Source organism: Protomyctophum bolini (genome assembly GCF_963924005.1).
Source record: "Protomyctophum bolini genome assembly, chromosome: 13".
Classification (NCBI taxonomy): Eukaryota; Metazoa; Chordata; class Actinopteri; order Myctophiformes; family Myctophidae; genus Protomyctophum; species Protomyctophum bolini.
This window is the reverse complement of record NC_137874.1, coordinates 11,864,902-11,886,597: the sequence shown is the minus strand read 5'-3', so window position 1 is coordinate 11,886,597 and position 21,696 is coordinate 11,864,902. Positions and strand designations below refer to the sequence as shown.

Below are 21,696 nucleotides of genomic sequence, written 5' to 3'. Positions count from 1 at the left end.
TAAAATCCGTGGTGTTCAATTATCCATTCGTAAATCCAAAGGTGTACAAATGTAACCAAATGGACCTCTAAGGTTTAATGAATACTCAGGATTGTACTGTGTATTCCCAGGTAGACATCTGGGAATCTGCAATCCGTAAATAATTTGAATGAATAACACGTTATTAATGTGTATGGTAGAGTATATGTTGATCAAATATAACTAACACAATTGCAGTGGAGGCCCTATTGTGTGTAGACCCTGATGTTGTTGAGTAGGACACATTGTCTACTGGTTGACAAATAGGTACAGCCAGAAGCTCACTAGGCACACTATCTCCCCCTGGACAGGCAGGGATTAGCTGCTGTTTGGTCTCTCGCATCATGGGAGATCCAGGTTCACGGTAGGATAAAAAAAAAGGTACATAAAGGTTGTGAATTGCAGCATTGAACTCTCTCCTCCTTTCTCGTCTCACTCTTTCAGAGACAAACACGGAATCCCAAAGCACAGCAAAGGCCCTTCATCCCCAGACACACTCCCCATCCATTACAGCCCACAGCACACATTTAATAGCTTCTAAGTGAGAAGCTATTTAATCTGGCCACAAGCAGGCAAGACTTGGAGCGGCTCAGACTTGTCCTCTCCAGAGAGCAACTACAGCATATTCATATTTCAGACCACAGGACATTTCTTGTAGCCTCAACACATGTTTAGGCCTACAGTTTGTCCTTTTTATGACATAGCTCTGTGGAGGGGAAGTGGGGAACCATCTAGGGACGGATCTGCCTGCCTGCCTGCCTCTGCCTGCCTGCCTCAGCCTGTCTGTCTGTCTGCCTCAGCCTGCCTGCCTGCCTCAGCCTGTCTGTCTGTCTGTCTCAGCCTGTCTGTCTGTCTATCTTTCGAAATATTTAAATTTAAATTAAATGTTATAATGGATGAATGGCAGCTGGATTGGGGTGAAAAACCTTGCCAAATATGGAGTTATGTGTCATAGGCTATTACTGGACACGTGGAAACCAAGATCCATATGGGAGCCCCAATGTTAATTTTTTTTTATTGTTTTCTAAAAAAAATAGATATCTTGAAATTTAACATGATTATCCAGCAGTAAGAAGACTAACCATGCATGCATTCACGAGGTCTAAAGTAAATAACACATATTATATTAGATATGTTTAAATCAGACACGACGACTAGACTGATTATTTAATTGCTCAATTTCAATTTGATTAATATGGTTATAGGGTTTTACCCAACACTGATTGGAGCCAATCGCTGATATGACGATCCAGAATGAGGAAGCACTTGACTTAAAATATGCTCTTAGTGCTGCTGAGTCAACACACATAGTGGGCTAAATGCAGCAGACCTTAGCTTAAGCATTCAGAACAACAGGTGCGGTCGTACAGGGTCAAGGGTTGTGAGGTCTCCATTGGCAGGTCAATGGCATTTCTCAAGGGAATCGACGGGACCCCGCTAGAATATCTGTCACTCACGACCCAACATTTCGGGCCACGACCCCCTGGTTGAAGAACACCTGTCATGGCTGTAGTCTAAATTAAACCAAAAATACAATTGAATTTACTGCACCATTTTAAACCATCAGCCAAGGTTCCAAAGGGCTTCGCAATACTGTAAAAACAAGAGCAACACGAAGATGAAAGCACTAAAATGTCCTTAAAATAGATTGAGAGCGACCTTTCTAACAACCTTTTCTTGCGTGCCACTCCCTTTTTCTCTCTCTCCCCGTTTCCTGTCTATCTCCACTAAAAAACAGATTCAGAAGAGCAAGAAAGAGCAATCTAAGGTAAAGCACAAAAACATGTTATGCCTAAACAGCAGGTTTATGCCTAAACCTGCTTCCTTTCCTAATTACTACATGAGGGTCCATTTGACGGCGGTTTATGTGGATTCATTGTACTTGTGCTGTTGTGTTCGAGAAGACAGAAATGCTGACCGCTAGGGCTGTCACAATCAAGACATTTTCAGATTGCTTTTTTCGGTTTTGTAAACAAAAGTGGCACAGGGTAGATATGATAAATAACTTAAAGCCTATGAATGAAATGTACAAAGAAATGACTTACAAGAACTAGTACCAATAATCAAGATAAATAATGACTATAGGCAAAAAAGGCCATATTCTTGTATACTTCCAAAGTCTTTCCAAAATAACTCAGACTCCACCGTGGCCCGTAGCACTAGCCCCTTAGATAGCACTTTATGTAGACTTAGATATAGTATTTTAAATATAGCACTTCATGTAGACTTAGATAGTATTTTAAACAGACTTATAGCATGTTACGTAGACAGCACTAGAATTGCATTTTATGTAGTCATAGCACTGTATAGTACACATGTATAATATATAATATAGTATAGTTTACATAGATACTCCACTGTTACGTTCTTAGCTTACGCATGTTTCATGATAACTACTTTTTATATATGTGATGTATGCCATGCTTTTTGTTATTGCTTAATGTAAGTCGCTCTGGATTAAGATCGTCTGCTAAATGCCTAAATTGTAAATTGTACCTGATCTACAAGCTCTACAACACTTTTTTTTGTTTGACCCATATGCCCCAAAAACTAGTCAGACATTTTATGTCCCCCACAGCATCGGTCAGCTCAGTCAGTCTCCAGCGAACCAGCTGTCTCGCTGCGGAGACTGTGGTAGGGAACCCTGAGACCCCTGGGCAGTCTGGGTAGTGACCTCTGACATGCTAGAGCGATTCTGGCAGATGGAAATATACCCTCTATAGCAGCGTTTGTCCAGCAGTGAGTTAGTTGGCCAGGGCCCACACCTGGGTTACAAAATGTTCCGACAGGCACAGGACAGAAATAAATTACGGTGTGATTTGACACATTGGGTCGTCCTTTTTTTTCTCCCTGGCCTGTGAGTTTGACTGTGTGTGTAAATCCTGGCCCTGCTGAATAGCTTTGAAATGTTGTTTTTATATACTCCAGTTGAATAATGTTCTTATTTGTTTGCTTCTTTTTACTTTTCCTGTTCTTGTTCCTGTTTGTTTTTAATTTGACCTTTGGTCCACCTTGGTGGTTCTGGTTGTAAATGTGCTTTATAAAATACAGTTAGTTGAGTTCTGGCTTCGCAATCTTCCTAGTGTCGAGAAAACATTGATCTACAGTACATAGGCCTGTCACAATCATTACATAATTGCCTAACCAATTACTTGCATAATGGTCATAATAATCAATCATTTCCATGTTATATATATTATTTTCAAAAATAAATAAAAAAATAGTGGAAATAGCAGCTCTACAACTTCCAAATGTGTTTGAGTATGTGTTACTTGTCATATATGCCCTGTGCACCATTTGTTTATGAAGCCTAAACAGCCCTACAGAAATGAAACTTTTATTCATAATGTTCCAATAATGTTCAACAACAAATAAGATCGTTAACCGAAATTCACTGAGCAACAATTAATCGCCAATTTCAATTCCGTGACTGCCTTTGTTCCACAGTGTGAACAGTGTGAAAACTGAATGCACAGTTATACCCTTGCAATAAGTCTGTAATGCCTTGTGTGTTCTGGCTCTGTCTAGAGTTCTACGGTATATAATTTGTTTTTCTATCTCACCCTGCTGCAAAATGCAGCAGGGTATGAAAGTAATGAGTGCATTCAGGCAGCTCGAATTAGCATTTAGTGCCAGAGAGAACAGCAAAACAGCTGAAAATGTCCTTGTTATTATTTTTGCCACAATAAATGTAACACTATAGATATAAATGTAACACAATTAGCGTAACGGGAAATATTCCTAAACTATTCTGTGTTGGAACAAACACCCAGTTTGATGGGCTATAATTTGATGCTATACACAGCACCTGTGATGCAATGGTTGTTGAGAAACAGTGGTCAGTCAAACTTGTCACCTCTTGTGAAAAAGATCCCCATTAAAATGGAATAGAGAGGAGGTCAGTGGAGTTCAAGTTAAAAGTACATGAAAAACGACTGAATTGAATTCCACAGACTTAACTGACTTGCTTCCCCCCTCAGTCCCTTCCTCTTTTCATCTTTATGTCTCTCTCTTTGGCCCCCTCTTTTCCCGTCTCTCCTTCAAATGTGTTCTCTCCCTCTATTTCACCCCCCCCCCCCCCCCCCCACCATCCTCTATCTTTCTTATGCTGTCTCACGCACCACACTGTTACACTATAATTCTTATTATACATTCCTCTCTGTTCGCTGTTCTCCTCGCACCCGCCATGCCTGTTTCCATATCATCTTCTTTGCTTCCTTCCTTCACGCTGCCTTGCCAAACTCCTCTCTCCTCTCTCTTTCTCTGTGTCTACGTTATCTTGCCTTCCTTCTGTTCGACTCAGCTGGCGGGGTTCAGCTGGATATTTTTTTTTGTCTGGGAGTAATTACAGAGACTGCTTTAGGCTATTAGGCAGCAGCGCTGGAGGGTCGACGTGCAGACAGACGTGTGCACACGATGCCTACACAATGCACTGTAGGTATTCCACATATCCCTTAAACCTCACCCCCTAGCCTCACAGCTAGAAGGTCCTGGGTTCGATTCCCGCTGTGAGCACTGGCGGCGTGCCACGTCATCAGTGCCCATCTAGTGCCCACAAAAAACATGCAGTAATCCTGGTCTCTAGGATTACTGCACTATACCTCCCCCTGGCCAGCCGGGGCGCCTGATGGAGGGGAAAGGAACTGGTTGAAATAACGTGTTCCTTCCACGCGTTACGTCCAGCCGGGGAAACTCTCCCCTGTCAGGTGAAATTAAGCAGCTTGGACTCCTCATGCATAGAAGGAAGCATGAGGTCAGTCCGCTGCCCCCCCAGGTTGGCAGAGGAAGTGTAGCGCCCAGGATTACATTAGATAATTGACACTGGGTGAAAAAGAATGGGTCGCAAAATAGTGAGATAAACCTCACCCCAATTCTACTCCCAACCATTAACCCAACCATGACTCTAACCCTGTTTTGTCGAATCCCCCTTATTTGGGCATTTCCTTAGGAGGAATATATGAATTACATACGATGCAGTCACGCCTGTTGGGTTGCCCTAATATGGTAAAACTAAACCATAATAATAAACATTCTGTAAATAGGCTAGTCAACGATGGAATAACTCAATTCAGAATACCTGTATCCGTAACAATAGTATTGATACTAAAGAAAGTAACACTTTGAACCGAAGACCATATTAATCCCCCGACTGGCTCATTGGGTCCCGTTGATTACCCGGACATCCATTGAACTACCTCTAAGACGTTATAGAGAAGATCCACTAAATGAGAATAATCTCCCTGACCAGAAGATACTTCGGACAGTTTGCTGCCACTACATTAGTCTTCCTGCCTATTCCTGCCTTTTCAGACTTTAATGTTCCTCACACAGCAAAATGATGAGAAGACAGGCCTATGCACGTGCGTATGTGTGCAGCACGCACGCGCACACACACACACACACACACACACACACACACACACGCACACGCACACACACACACACACACACTCTGTAACTGGCAGAGAGACAGTACGTAATGACTTGACACTGGCGTAGGGTTTTCTGCTCACAGTAAGTGTGAGTAAAGACACAAGGGGATGAATGGAGAGACGGAAAAGAGAAATGGATTTTGAAAAGATGGAACACAGTTCCTGGAGGCTCTATACACAAAGACTCGCTCATCGTGTTTGATTTATCTCTTTTGATACGCACACAAGCATGCACATCATGTACAAACACACACTGGCACTCACTGAACATGAACATGAACCATTGGCCCAGCACGCACACATGCACGCACATGCGGGCAGTTGCCAGTCAATGTATTGTTTGTAGCAGTAGTTATCCCTCCAGAGTTTGTCCTTGAAGACACAGCCCAATCGTCTATGACCGTCTGGAATCTGGAAGACTGAATATACACTCATACTGTTCACTCCCAGCATGCTGTACTAGCACACGCCACCCTGAACCCACAGTGGCTCAGTCAGACACGGGAAGAAGCAAGGAGAACCATGTGAATATTGGCACAGAACTGTATTTAGTCATACTTGCAGGTGTCAGTGTTTGAAAGCACAGCGGTGACGGACAGTGTGGTGTTAAGTAGAGAGGAAGAGAGAGAGAGGAAGAAGTATAGGAAAGTTGAGTGGTTCTCAAAATGTGGTCTGGGGACCCTCAGGGTTCCTTGGGGTCGCCAGCTAAATGATTGGTAGGAAGAAACAATTGGATCCCATACCGGTCCATACAATGGCTCCATTTCTCAGAGGTAAAATAACACTGAGGATTCTGCACAATGGCTCCATTTCTCAGAGGTAAATTAACAGTGAGGATTCTGCACGGTAGATGGGAAAAGAGATGGGGGGAAAGAAAGTATCAAATAGACGCCCTGGGCTGAATGCATATCAAACTGGAGGTCCTTGAAATGTAAAGGTTGAGAATCACTGCCCTATTGTAGGCATTGAGGCCGATTCAAACCCTGCACATTGGGCTTGGTGGCCAGCGAGCTATAACTGCTTGTGTCACTATCCCCTCCCAATGTGAGATCCACTGAGTGTAGACTGAAACCTTGCACCTGTCATAGTTAATCATAGTTATATGCAGGAGGCTGAGATTACACCATGTCCTTACTGACTGCTGATGACAAGATGCCTTTTGACGAGTGGAGAGGACACAGGACAGGACAGGACAGGACAGGACAGGACAGGACAGGACAGGACAGGACAGGACAGGACAGGACAGGACAGGACAGGACAGGACAGGACAGGACAGGACAGGACAGGACAGGACAGACTAATAAGAGATAAACAGAAGTGAGAGGAGGACAGCGTGGTGCTGGAGTGGGAGAACAAAGGATAGATGGGAGCTCGGGGAGGGATCAAAGAGGAGGAGCAGGCAGGGAAATGCAGCATGTGAGCAGAAAGAGAAGGAAAAGATGCGGATAGACGGAGGAAGAGAGGATGAGACAGCAGGGCCCAGGGGAGGTATCACTGAGACTATCGATCTGTCCATCCAGCACACGCGTCTGCCACCCTGACACTGTCCGTCTGTCCTTGTCAATATACATCACCAACGTGGGACCTTCCGTGGCTCTTTTGCAGGGAGGAGAGCAGACAGAAGACAGTGCTTTCTTCAACTGTTTAGTAGTGCTTCTGAAAAATATCCTTCAGCAAAACGGAATTTCCACCTGGCTGTAGCCATGTGGATGACTCTCTCACACAACTCTTGCAAATAAAAACGCACTTCCACGTCGTGTACACCCCACCAGCGCCCGCACACACCCAAACGCACGCACACTCGCATGCACACTAGTCTCAGCTCCTCTTCCCATCCATCTTCCTCTCTTGCTCGCCTATCTATTTCACGGCACTCTCCATTCTTCTCTCTCCTCTCACCATTTATCTTTAAACTGCCCTCCCTTCAGCTTCTCAGCTTCCTTTATCCACTCTTCTCTCATTTCTTCTCTTCTATACCCATGTCTCTCTCCTCCTCTCCTCTCTCGCCATCCTCCCCTCCCCTCCCATCCCATCCCCTCTCATCTCCCATCCTCTCCTCTCCCCTCTCTCCTCTCCCCCCTCTCCTCTCCTCTCCCATCGTCTCCTCACCCCAATCTCCTCTTCTCCTCTCCGGCAAGCTGCAAGACTCTCCAGTTTTTAATGGTCGCTCCAACAGGACATTACATTGTTTACCAAACAGAGAGCCATTGTACATATAACTCCCACAAATTCACAGCTTGGAACAGACACACACACACACACACACACACACACACACACACACACACACACACACACACACACACACACACACACACACACACACACACACACACACAGAAAGAGAGAGTGTGTGTGTGTGTGTGTGTGTGTGTGTGTGTGTGTGTGTGTGTGTGTGTGGTGTAGAGGATAACGAGTGAAAGGGAAACATATTTAGAGAGGCCCACAGTATGTGCTGGGAGTTGATTGTTTTCCACTTCTCCACTTAATGTCCTTTGAGCCCACAAACAAGACTGCATTGCCATGGAATGTGCCGTGCACGGTGCACCCTCATGCTGCCCAGAGAATGGCCCCTTCTGTGATTTTTGTCAGAAGGGGCCAAATGTCAAACTGCATGCTCTAGTATGGGGAGAAATTTGTCTCAAATGTTTTTACAAATGTTCCATGATTTACAAATGTGTTTCCAAGATTTACAAATGTGTTTACAAGATTTGCAAATGTTTTTCCACGATTTACAAATGTATTTCGTATTTTTACAAAAAATATATAGATTTGTGTGTGCGTTTATCCTAAAATACCATTTGTAAATCCTCAATTCTGCGTGTGAATTGTAAATCTGCATTTGGCATTCCTTTTTCCTGTTGAATCATTTTGAGACAAACGTCACGCTTTTTTATGATACTTTTCACAAATGTATTGTCCTATCCACAAAGAAACGTGTAACTTGTAAGTTGGCATTTAAATACATTTTTACAAATATATGACAATTTGTAAAAAAAAATATATATATATATATATATATACTTGCAGGCGCATTTATCATAAAATATCATTTGTAAATCATCAACTCTGTGTGTCAGAGTTGATGATTTGTGGATTTTCTCAATGCATTTGTGACTCCAGCCACTTGTGGATTTTCTCAAAGCATTTGTGAAACCAGCACAAGGTAAAAATGTCTCAAAAAGGTGATTGGCTGCCTCGTTGCTAGGCTGCCTCTAAGCCAATGGGAGACTATGGGATTTATGGCAGTCCAAGTTCCAGTAGATGAGTTGGATGCTCATTCATTATTGAGATCCTTGGTCGTCCAGTTCCCCACTGTATTTCAAGTTGGACTGGTGTTGGAGGATGTTGTTGATACTCTCTCATGGTCTGAACTGCAGTGCACAATTGTGTTAATGCCTCTCTAACCTCCTGGGACACCGGAACATGCTGTGACACAATATCAATGAAAACTATTTTCCTGTGCACATGCAAATTCCAGGTAGTCCACATCCAGGGGTGCTTACTGGAGAGAATGTAAATAATAGGACAAATTTGGTGAGAGGAGCCAGGTTTTTACAAATAAATAGTGTCAGTATAATATTATGACGTCAGTATCACAGTCAGTGACATGTCAGTGTCATATCACAATCAGTATCATGTCATCACGGTCAGTATCATGATAAGTATCTGGAAACAAGTCCACAGCAAAAGGATTTCAGTTCAACCACTTTAACCCCCTATGTACAAGCTCACTATTGCTATGCCACAAGTTGTGAGCTTGCAGATCTGCTATTTTCAGAAACATTTAGACCATTTGGAGGATTTTTTTCCCACAAACAATTATTATATATCTTGAAACGGGGGTCCCACTCCCTTTCACAAAATATTTTCAGGTGGGGCCCGGCCGCACGGGGGTCTGTGGCCAAATGCATAGCCTAACTATTAATTTAGGGGTCCCCTTGATGAACCACTGTTTTAACTATAAGGGTTTAGCAACCAAAATATAAGGTTTGTGGTGGAATGTAAATAATATGACGATAATAGGCCTAATCATTTTATTGAAGTGCAGGACAAGATGTATTGTTGTCCATTTTGCAGCAGGTAACACTGAAAATAAAGCTACTGCATATCATTAAAAGATGAAGTAAAGTAATGCTAAACTTAAAGTAAAGTAGTCTAAAGTAAACATGGGCAATCTAGACCTAGTCTAAACTATCTTAATGAAGGCATATGAATTGCTATTAATCATAATGAATACATACTCCAGCTTGTTGACTTCTCTCCATTTCCATTATGTTATGTAGTGACTAAATAAGAATAACAAGTCATAACAGACCTGTGCAGAAATCTCACGTTTATGAACATCAATCTAAAGTTTGTTTTGCTGCAGCCTCTGCCTTGTAGCTCACAGTTTCACGTTGCTGTGTTTTATGATCTTCAGTCTGAAGATCATAAAAATCCTCCAAATGTTTTTATCTAAATGTTTCTGAAAATAGCAGATCTGCAAGCTCACAACTTGTGGCATAGCAATAGTGAGCTTGTACATAGGGGGTTAAAGTGGTTGAATTATTTTTGCATTGTAGGAATTGCTTAGACATCAGGTCTTGGAAATGATGACAGGGTGTCACATTCTCTCCAGTAAGCACCCCTGGATGTGGACTACCTGGAATTTGCATGTGCACAGGAAAATAGTTTTCATTGATATTGTGTCACAGCATGTTCCGGTGTCCCAGGAGGTTAGAGAGGCATTAACACAATTGTGCACTGCAGTTCAGACCATGAGAGAGTATCAACAACATCCTCCAACACCAGTCCAACTTGAAATACAGTGGGGAACTGGACAACCAAGGATCTCAATAATGAATGAGCGTCCAACTCCTCTACTGGAACTTGGACTGCCATAAATCCCATAGTCTGAAGACTTCAGACTATGGGATTTATGGTAAATCTCCCATTGGCTTAGAGGCAGCCTAGCAACGAGGCAGCCAATCACCTTTTTGAGACATTTTTACCTTGTGCTGGTTTCACAAATGCTTTGAGAAAATCCACAAGTGGCTGGAGTCACAAATGCATTGAGAAAATCCACAAGTGGCTGGAGTCACAAATGCATTGAGAAAATCCACAAGTGGCTGGAGTCACAAATGCATTGAGAAAATCCACAAATCATCAACTCTGACACACAGAGTTGATGATTTACAAATGATTTACATTTACATATTTTTTTTACAAATTGTCATATATTTGTAAAAATGTATTTAAATGCCAATTTACAAGTTACACGTTTCTTTGTGGATAGGACAATACATTTGTGAAAATTATCATAAAAAAGCGTGACGTTTGTCTCAAAATGATTCAACAGGAAAAAGGAATGCCAAATGCAGATTTACAATTCACACGCAGAATTGAGGATTTACAAATGGTATTTTAGGATAAACGCACACACAAATCTATATGTTTTTTGTAAAAATACGAAATACATTTGTAAATCGTGGAAAAACATTTGCAAATCTTGTAAACACATTTGTAAATCTTGGAAACACATTTGTAAATCATGGAACATTTGTAAAAACATTCGAGACAAATTTCTCCCCATACTCTAGTGCCAAAATGTCAAATTGCATGCACGATATCTCAAAATCTAATTGCCATGAATCTTGTCGAGTGCACGCGTGCTCCCTGGAGGATGATTCCTGACTATGTGAGTGACCCCATGACCTTTTCCTCTAGTGTCCCTCTCAGGTCAAAATGTCCACACAAGATACCTCAGAGAGGATGTACTACAAACTACAGTATACACATCTATGTGGTCCATGGCCATTCCTCTATCCACTATCGCTAATCTTTGGTGAACATTTCCAGTTGGGTGTATGGTGCAGCAGTGGCACGGCCTCTAGCGGTTATAGACTCGTGGTTATAGAGTTGTTTACAGTAATTTCCGGACTATAAGCTGCTTATATATAAAATAAAATCACCCTTGTGTGAAGTGCCTTTTATCATGATGAGCATGTATGCTTAAAGCAAACATGCTGCTTAACATGCAAACATGCTTAACATGCTAACATGCAAACATGCTTAAAGCAAACATTACAAGTCCAATGACTTGGCTGCCACATGACGTCATGTTGAGCCCCTTATATGCCCAGCTTTGTGTGTCTGCGTGTAGCACGAACGTGATGATTTGATTGGCTGAGCTGAGCACGGAATGTGATGTATGGTGATAAGAGCGCCCCTCACTTCTTTTTTGGGGGGAGGGGGGCATATGGGTTGGCTGTCATATGACATAATGACGTGATGGCTAGTGCCCCTCAAAAACCTGAAGCGCCACCATTGGAAAAGCTGAATGGAAAAAGCAAAGAAACATTTTGATCAATTTACTTTTTCCTTCTCTTCTGGGTGACCCTGGCACAAAACCTTTTCAGACGGGTGTCCGGCTGTCCGCAGCTAAATACATACCGATTTGGGGGGGGTCGCTGACTTGCAAAAGTTTGAGAGCCACTGTGATAGTTCCAAATAGCCCTCGCAGTTTGATGGGAAACAAACCGTAACACCTGTGGTTCCCCCATGCAGGCTTTAGGGACTCTGGGGTTTTGAGGTCTGCGTAAAAAAGGAGGCTATATTGCTGTTGTTCGCCTACAAAGCTGCTGACTGATGGCACTGCTGTGCTAGCTACTGTAGCTGCTGACTTCAGAGCTCTGTCTGTGTGCTGTCCTGCCCCACCTGCTCACTGCTGGGACCCACCAACACACACACACACACACACACACACACACACACAATGTGCATGATCGCACACATACAGCCAATGGTAGAAAAAGTACTCAAATGTTTTACTTAAGTAGTAGAAATACAAGTAAAGGTCCGGAATTTAAAATGTATTTGCGTAAAAGTACAAACGTATTGGCGTCAAAATGCACTTAAAGTGCCAAAAATTCCACCACTGAGTACATGTCTGCTATGAAATCCATTCTGACATGCATGCATGTTGCTCACAGAAAGAGAGAGAGAGAGAGGAGGAGACTGACAGAGAGAGAGAGAGAGAGAGAGAGAGAGAGAGAGAGAGAGAGAGAGAGGAGGAGACTGACAGAGAGAGAGAGAGAGAGAGAGAGAGAGAGAGAGAGAGAGGAGACTGACAGAGAGAGAGAGAGAGAGAGAGAGAGAGAGAGAGAGAGAGAGAGAGAGAGAGAGAGAGAGAGAGAGAGAGAGAGAGAGAGAGAGAGAGAGCGCAAAGAGAACCAAGACTTTGGTACATTGTGAATTTGTGCATGACTAAACACAATGAAGCTTCACAAAAAGTGCCTCTCTGCCAACTCCCATCTCCCTCCCACTACTGGAAAGCTACTGGAAATCTGACTTGTTGTGCATTCCCTTTTGTTTACTGGTCAGATCTGCTGCCTCCGAATTGCTGTGCACAGTGCACAGCAGATATCAAGACACACACACAAGGCAGTGTACACTGTACACAGCTATATAGTAGGTTTTTGGGGACTTTCTTTCCTTTTTCAGTTTTTCTCCCAATTTCAGACATTATGCCAATTCCAGATCCCCTGTGTATTCTAGTCCATTTGTCACTGCTATAACGCCTATTTGATCCTATAGGGAGAGCACAGGGAAACTATCACATCTGTCCATCTGACAGAGAGACGTTTCATGCTTTCCTCAAAGCTCCACACCCCACTGAACAGGTTACAGGCAGCCTGGCACACCTGTAGAGTCACTAGTGGAGCACAGAAGGGTGAAATCAGCCCTCAACGGAAATATTGGGGGGGGGGGGGGATTGGGAGGGGATGGGGAGGAGAAGCCTCGCCCCTACTGGGCAGGGATTTTCTTTCTTTTTACATGAGTTGGGCGTTGTCATATTTTACTATAGAGCCTGGAAACTCATTCTGGCAGCCAACTCGTAGCATGGCTCGTTAGTCAATACCTCCCAGGTTCAAATCCTGCTTACGCCACTATATTTGTGCCAACCGCATTTTTTGCTGATAAAGTCAAGTTTTAGACCAGTGAAGACTGAGGTTAGGGTTAGGGTTATGTTGTGGGGTAGGGTTAGTAATGTCTGATACGTTCCACCTGTGGCTTCGTGCGGTGTCACTCAAAGTGACTACTGGGTTGGGCCAACCTCTAAAGCCGTGGAGGGCTGATTTCACCCCCGTGCAGAGATCTCCCTCCACCGCCCAGGCTTCCCTCGGCGCCACAGAGGACTTCAAACCCATGCTCTCTGCGGTGGTGCGGGCACTAACTTAACCGCTGCGTTATCTGTACGCCCATTGCGTCACACTGTACCTCTTTTATGCATTGTGCTTAGTTGCATGTGATGTGTGCAAGGGTGTTTTACCTTGGCAGGTGAAGCAGTGCACATGGAAGTGTGTGTTCTTGACGCGCACCACCTCTCCCCGGCATGCCTCCCTGCAACGCTCACACACGATGGAGGAACTCCTACGTACGCTGACGGGGCTAGGGCTGTTGGTGTTGCCTCCATAAAGACTGGACTGGTACTGCAGGGCTAGAGAGGAGAGGAGAGGAGAGGAGAGGAGAGGAGAGGAGAGGAGAGGAGAGGAGAGGAGAGGAGAGGAGAGGAGAGGAGAGGAGAGGAGAGGAGAGGAGAGGAGAGGAGAGGAGAGGAGAAGAGATTAGTAAACTAACATCTATAGTGAATAACATTAAGCATTGTTCCCAGGTTTATCATAGAATAAGCAAATACAAAGAAATAGTTTGAGTAAAATATAGAACTGAAACACAAACAAACGTACTCTCTATTGCAAGCGCGCACACACACGCGCACACACACACACATACAGTATGTATATTTTTTTGTTTTTCTTGCATTCCTAAGCCAATCATTTGATGACACAAAGAGTCTCCTTTGTGTCTCTATAGGGAACCACTGCCCACCCACCCACCTGGTCATCAAATTATGAAAAAAAAAAAGAAAAAAAAAAAGTATCTGAATTCAAGGCTTCATGGGGTGTGTACTTGACTAGAAAATAAGTAATCTTTTGGGTGAACTACTCCTTTAAGTGGCTAATTGACTAGGAGGGCAGAGCGCTACTGATGACAGCACAATATTCACACACTACTACACAATCACACTCTGCTCATTGTGCAGCCGTAACACATCCATATGAACACAATGATGAACGTTCTGTTCTGTTCTGTTCTGTTCTGTTCTGTTCTGTTCTGTTCTGTTCTGTTCTGTTCTGTTCTGTTCTGTTCGGTAATGTGGTGTGGTGTGGTGTGGTGTGGTGTGCTGGTCTGTTCTGCTTTACTTCATCATTCAAAGCAAACAAACAAACACATCTCGCTGACAGGTTCAACTGATGATAGCACTAGAGAGGAAGAATGAAAGAGAGAATGAGAGTTAAACAGAGAGATACAGAGCTTGTTTTGTATCCATCTCTCTTTCCGTTTCACAGAGGGGGAGAGAGAGGGGGTGAGAGAGAGAGAGAGAGAGAGAAAGGCCAAGGGAGGAAGCTGTGTGAATCTATAACAAAACCTGACAGAAATCTTCCTAGCAACACAATAGTGCCATCAGAGAGAGTGTGTGTGTGTGTGTGTGTGTGTGTGTGTGTGTGTGTGTGTGTGTGTGTGTGTGTGTGTGTGTGTGTGTGTGTGTGTGTGTGTGTGTGTGTGTGTGTGTGCGTGCGTGCGTGCGTGCGTGCGCGCGTGCGTGTGTGCACACACACCTGGTCGCACGCGTGCATGCATGCTCGTGTGTGTGGTCACCGTGGAAGCTGGCATTCACTCTCTATCCAGATGGCATCACAGGGACTGGCAACACAACTAGATAGGAATCTGTGCGCGTGTGTTCGACTCGTGTTACTGCAAGCAAGTCTTTGTGCGTGCGTACGCATGTGTGTGCGGCGCGTGTGCGCAGAGCGTGCGTGTGTGTGCACGTGTGTGTGTGAATGGAGTGAGGAGACTGTTAAGAGAGATTTAATGGCGTGTATGCGCTAGTGCAGGTGCATGAAAGGTACGTATGCGTGTCTGTCATACAGTATTTCTCTTGATGTGATTAAGAAGTGGATATTTATTGATAATGTAATGTCCTGTGTACACACATGACATTCTGCTGTCCCCAACATTAACAGTAAACAACAAACAATATCGAGGTCACTGTACAGTATGTCAACTTCTGCATGTCATCATTGCTCAAAAGGTGCACAGACCCCTGTCCGAACCCTATTAGACCTGGAACACCTATACTGTACGTTGCCGTATGTGTCACATTAGTATTATATATAGCAACAAAATAATATAATCAGCCTCAACTTTACATGGGCTAAATTTACAGAATGAGGAAGAAAAGGAGTTTACGATGGCCCTGGTCATTTTAGGATTTTAACGATTTAACGATTCTGTTCTACTCCACTCTTGTCTAGCCTGGTCTAGTCTACTCTAGTGCATTCTGTTTTATGTAATTATGTATTAAAAATGTAAGTTGCTACAGTCAAATCTGGAGTGTTCATTAACTCTGAGAGAGTTGGACCCATTACGCACACTGACTCGTAAGGGACATTTTTTTCTTATCTTAACACTCCTCATTTAAGATACGGTATGTGTTCAATATGCATGCTCAATATTGAAAATTGTTATTCTGTGTGTTACTGTTATGTGTGAGCATGAGCAATAAATAGCAGGCCAGTTCAAATCTCTGGTCTCATGCGGCGAGAATACTGATTTGCAGGTTTTAGTGAGAATGCAGGGGCCTGTACAGTATGTGTGGATTGTCAGTGAGACCAGATCAGCACTAATTTTCTGGCAAGCCTGAAGCGGCTGAAGTATCCCAAAGGGGTTGCAGCGGAAGCAGACAAAGACATTTTGAAACATTTTGAGTTGACTATACCTGCAGCAAATCTAGCTAGGGTGAATCACTCTCTCCCCTACTACCTTCCTTAACCACTTAAAGAATGTTTTTGGTGAATGCAATTTTATTGTGACCTATTCGTATAGTAGAGTATGTTAATACAACATTAGCGCAACTGCCGTAGATGTAAGGTGATTAATAAATATTGCGCTCCCTGCCATTTCCATAGATGTACTGTACGTTAATTAGTCTATTTTTAGTGTTAATGATCTGGTCAAAACAAGGTTTATTCCACGGCCCATATCCGACACTGTAATGGACAGGCTTTCTCATTTCTGATCGATGAAAACTGAAACTGATGGATGCTTATAGTGAATGATGGGAGTTTAGAGGGAAACGTGTTCCACAAAAAAAAAAGTTTTACACCTGTAAACCTTTAACCTGTAACCTTGGTGAAGTTGAACTGCGGTGGTTGTATGTACAGTATATGGTACGGGCTGAATCTCTCTCTTCCTTACATTAACAACTCTAACTTTTTGTTAGAGCAGGCTCTTCTACTGAAATATTTAGATCCCATGGTAGGTATGACCACTAATGGTACTGCCCCGAAGGTCAAATCCGGCCCATTGTGAGCTGGTAGATCTGCTATTTTCACTGCAAAACTGACACACGATGTGTATAAATTAAAAGTGGTGTAAGTGATATGTTTTTGTTAAAGACACTGTGCAGCACTAATAATTATGTACTCAGTTTGACACACCACAAAATTATATGTGCAGCAATGTGACGGCTTCAGAAGACAGAGGCTGCACTGAGCATACTGTACAGAGCATTGTTTGCAGTAAGAAGACCATCCATGCTCTTCGATTAGATTTTAATCATAGTACATTTTAAATGGCCTTGGGAGTGACCAGTGACCCGTTTAAATCATATTCCACTCCTCGTGTCTAGGATTAATATTAGGCGCAGCATCTATTACGTCAAACTAAAGAAGAAACTGAACAGAAAGAAAGAAAGAAAGAAAGAAAGAAAAAGGGGAAAAAATTGGTCATCAACTCAGAACTGACATATTGTTTTCCGGAGCTCTAATCTCACGTCAGTCCATTGAGTTTCCAACTTCCTCATAAAAACTAAGGTAACCCCAAACTTTGGATTCCCCGGCCTATAGACATAATGATGTCTGGGCACACAAGTTCAAGTTTTCACTTTTCTTCTACTGTGAAGCTATCGGGTGCTACGTTACCATCAGCAGCTTAACATCGCAGGGCTGAGATGACCGCTGACCTTTTAGACAAACAGAGTGGATTAAAGCCACGGTCACCCATATGGAAAACCAAACCAGTCAGCCGAAAGATAATCCCCCCACTTTCTATGGCAGATAGTCAGGGTTGTCATGATCTCAGACCCTGGACCTCTTCACTGGTGAAATGAACTGCCAACAGAACAGGAAGGCAGCCCTTTTGCAAAGAGGGGAAAACGCCGGGGAATGGGCTGAATGAAGTTCCTCCCAAACTTAAAACTATGCTTCAGCGTCAGCGTTTTAAACATGTCTACTGCAGTTTTGCTCTATACCACATTTGTTTGCAGCCATTTAGAAAACCTTAGGTGGATTTACTCCAGCAGCTATACATGTATTGATTCTATGTTCTGTGTTCTATGTAACTGTGTGTAGGCCAATGAGATTCTCTGATCACAGGTCATCAATAAAGTATAATTGTTGTTAAGGCTGCCTCCTCTGAATTCAACGGCCCACAGAACACACATTATTTAACAGCAATGTTTTTGAGCAAGGCTGCTTTTGAATGTTGATTAGTTCTCCTGAAATATTGATTTGACTTGTGTGGGTATGTGTGTGTGTGTGTGTGTGTGTGTGTGTGTGTGTGTGTGTGTGTGTGTGTGTGTGTGTGTGTGTGTGGGGGGGGGGTTGTGTCTGTCTTGCATGGCTGCAAATATCGATTTTCATCTTAGAGATTATTGTATCGATTACTTTCTATTCTAATAATCAAATTGTATTTTTTATCATTACGTTTTTCTAATAAATCAATGCGAAAAAAATGTATTACAACGTATTCTTTTATAATCAACTAAATACATTAATTTGATTAACTGTTATGCTTTAGTGTGTTGTATCTGATATTTATATGTGGAATTTAATTCATGAATATGCGATATTAGATAGGGGGCTGGGGGTCGCACTTCCCCACCACAAAAAACATGTATCAACCACACATTCTGATTTCTGTCACAAAAACTGTCAATAGGCCTACACAAACCACCAAAACCAATCTGTCACCAAGACTTATCAATATGCTACTGTCTGTCAGCTACCAGTAAAGACTATTGACAACTATTTAAGCAGACACCAGTCTCATTAGGCAGACGTCTGTTATTTCATAATGTATTCATCAACATTTAAGTCAATAACTTGAATTGGAAACGGGCTTTAAATGGCAAGCCTTCCCAGGACACAAGTTATTGATTAGGTATTAAAACATGCAACACCCCCACCCACCCACCCATCCTAGGACACCTTACACACACACACACACACACACACACACACACACACACACACACACACAGAGACTTACCATTTGTCGATCTGCTCATGATGATGCTGTGTTAGAATGTGGTTTTCCTGCTCCTGACCTGAAGGTTTCTCTGGTTCTGTCCAACAGTCTGGGGTGGAGTCACTGGAGTGTGTTGGTGTCACTTCATTCAGGCTGTAGGCTACCCCCCTGCCGAGACAGACGGGGAGACTGTACACCCAGGTCCCTATCCTACTACTGTTACTGTACCACACCACACTCCCGTCAACTGGCTGTCAAAACTCTCCACAGTCCACACGCTTTCTCTTTCTCTCAGCTCCTCTCCTCTTTCCCTCTCCGTTTCTCTCCCCTCTCTCTCTCTCTCTCTCTCTCTCTCTCTCTCTCTCTCTCTCCCCCTTCCTTCAGAAAAGCAGCAGGGTGCAGTATAATATCATATCTCTCCGGGTCAAGTGAATGAGCCTTGCGTTGTTCTGCTGGCTGCTGCTGCAACACCCTCTCTCATGGACAAGCCGATTACTGAGTGCCACGCTGCTACAGCTCTCCTCCCCTTTGTAAACGACAGCCGGTTGCGGATTTGTCTAAATCCGGATTGAGAGCACCGTGACGGGAGTCTGACTCTGACCCATCCTGCTCTCATCCCCTGCTCTGAGCCTCTGCCCCACCGAGATCACGACCGAACCGCATAGCTTCCTATCGCATCATCCCCGGCAGCCGGCACAGAATGAAAACGTCCCGAACAGCGCGCCTTCCGACACTGCCAACCGGCAGCATTTCCATTCCATGCGAGCCGATGATGATGAGTTTAGTTCAGTTTAGTTCATACAAGTGATACAACAGAGCGGCTGTAGGCCTGTCTGCCACGGACCAAGAGCGCCCAACAGTGTCCAAACTCCCAACTACTAGTACTATATCATATCCACCCCCGCACCACGCCACGCTGCGCACTATGCAACGCTAACTAACGTGGGTGAAGATTGGGTCATGTCCCGAGTTGGTCCTTAAATTGTCAAAGTGCAATTTTTTTCTGAGAAAGTTGAAACTACAGCTTAAAATATGCACACGATAATAGCACTTGCTCTAGTAGTAGTATCTATGATGATAGGCCTCCTTGAGTCCTCCTCAATGGGGTTCTGAAAGGACAGCTGAATGTGGTTGAAATAATATAGCCTACGTCATCCACTCAGACACGCGCGGCTGAAATGGCCAATGAATCATGAATGTGTATGTAAACAATTGATTATAATTATACATTTATTGCCAAAACTGGAATTAGTTTATTGTTGTGATTCTGCAACAGGCAAAAACGAAGCGCGTTTTTCGTGATGCAGTTGAAAAGTTGCACGCTGAAAAGTTTGATCAGTTTTCTGATTCCGCGCTTTCATTCTGGTTAAGGAATGTCCGTCAGGGACAGTGAGACTGAGTAGCTTATTATTGCAGTGAGCTTGCTTGACGATGATAGCCTACTTATTGGGAGAAGGCAGAGGAATCATCATGTAGTTACAGAGGGAAACCAGTAGGTGGCGGCGTTCATTAAGATTTGGTCGCACTGACTATCCACAGTGCAATCATTGCACCTGCAAAGGCTTATTTGGCATAGGCTTACTGTACATTACTTTTTAAAGCAGCTTCTGCATGAAATCCAACATTTGAAATAGTTTGAGTCTGTGGTTCCTTTGTCTAATTCCAATAGCAGTAAATGGTATTTTATTTTATTTAACATTTTAGAAAATGCCAAAATAGGGATGCCAGGTTGAAGGTGGTTAAAGGACCACTTCACCACTTTTCATCCTATCTTCATATAATAGGTTTTCAGTCCTCACTCACTAATAGTAATAATCATGCTAAAATTGCACACATTTTCTCTACTCAGTCTGTGTCTTATAGGAGGGCCGTGGGAAGTTCAGAAACCCGTCCACCAGGTGACCAGTGACATTCACTTTCACCAACCTGTGTCTGTCCATCTGTGTACAGCTAATCTCTGGCACCGTTGGCTTGATCGCAGCAAAACTGTGCGCACAGTCACACACTCCCAGGATGTCTTTCAGATAGTACTCCGTTTTGAACAAAATGCCTCCAATCTTGACTGTGAAATTTACTAGGCCAAAAAAGAAATGTCACTTGAACATTTCAAAGTCATGCTTCATGGTGGCACAATATGACAGGCTAATTCCTGTTTTCACCTGCACCAATCTGTGTAAAAGTTTGTAGCACACTCCCTAGAGGCCAAGGAAAAACCTTTGCCCTACATTTCTCACATCTGCCTTTTATAGCGCCACCAGGTGGCAGACATGTAAAACAATTCTTTTTTTAATATTACACCTTCAGATTTGATTTAAATCTCTCGCAAATCGGTGCACAGGATCTCTATGTGATTAAGACTGATCTGTATATTCCGTCTGATTGTGGTGAAGTCTTGCACGCACATTCGCATTATGTTGAGGAACAAATGTCCCTTTTAACATTGCCCTGTTATAGCACCACCAGGAGGCCACTTTTTGGAGACCTTTTTATATTACTCCTAAAAATGTTGTCCAAACATTACACAAATCGGTATTCTGTACACATGATGATCAAGTGATTAAGACGCAGTGCCGTCGCTACCTATACGCGCAGTACGCGCTGCGAGTAGGGCAACACACCGAGGGGGGCAACAAAATGTGCCAAAAAGTGCAAAGCCGAGCCTCAAAATAAATGCAGTGACAGTACAGTAGCCTACAGTACAGTAGAGGGACCCCCTGGGGGCCCCACACGGTAACTCTGTCATTTCTCAACTGTTTCGGAAGCGGGGCAGCTCGCTGGAACCGGGCCGGCACCCTGGCGTTCCTGTGGGTCTGGAACTTTCGGGGACCCCCACACAGAATTGCACCACTCACTTCACACGGGTGTGATTTTTTTAACTCATGCGTAACTCAGT

General features: G+C 43.4%; 1 protein-coding gene across 1 annotated transcript in view; it reads right to left on the bottom strand.

The window, feature by feature from the left end:
* Window positions 1–19,051, bottom strand: part of LOC308327225 (actin-binding LIM protein 3-like) — a 76,611-nt gene extending 57,560 nt beyond the window's left edge. Inside the window, exons 1-2 of the mRNA XM_080780478.1 lie at window positions 18,825–19,051; window positions 13,765–13,932 (exon numbers count right to left, since the gene is read on the bottom strand). Of these exons, the coding sequence (XP_080636604.1) occupies window positions 13,765–13,932; window positions 18,825–18,843 (187 nt within the window). The 5' untranslated portion in view covers window positions 18,844–19,051. The remainder of the gene's footprint in view (window positions 1–13,764; window positions 13,933–18,824) is intronic.
* Window positions 19,052–21,696: the final 2,645 nt, after the last annotated feature.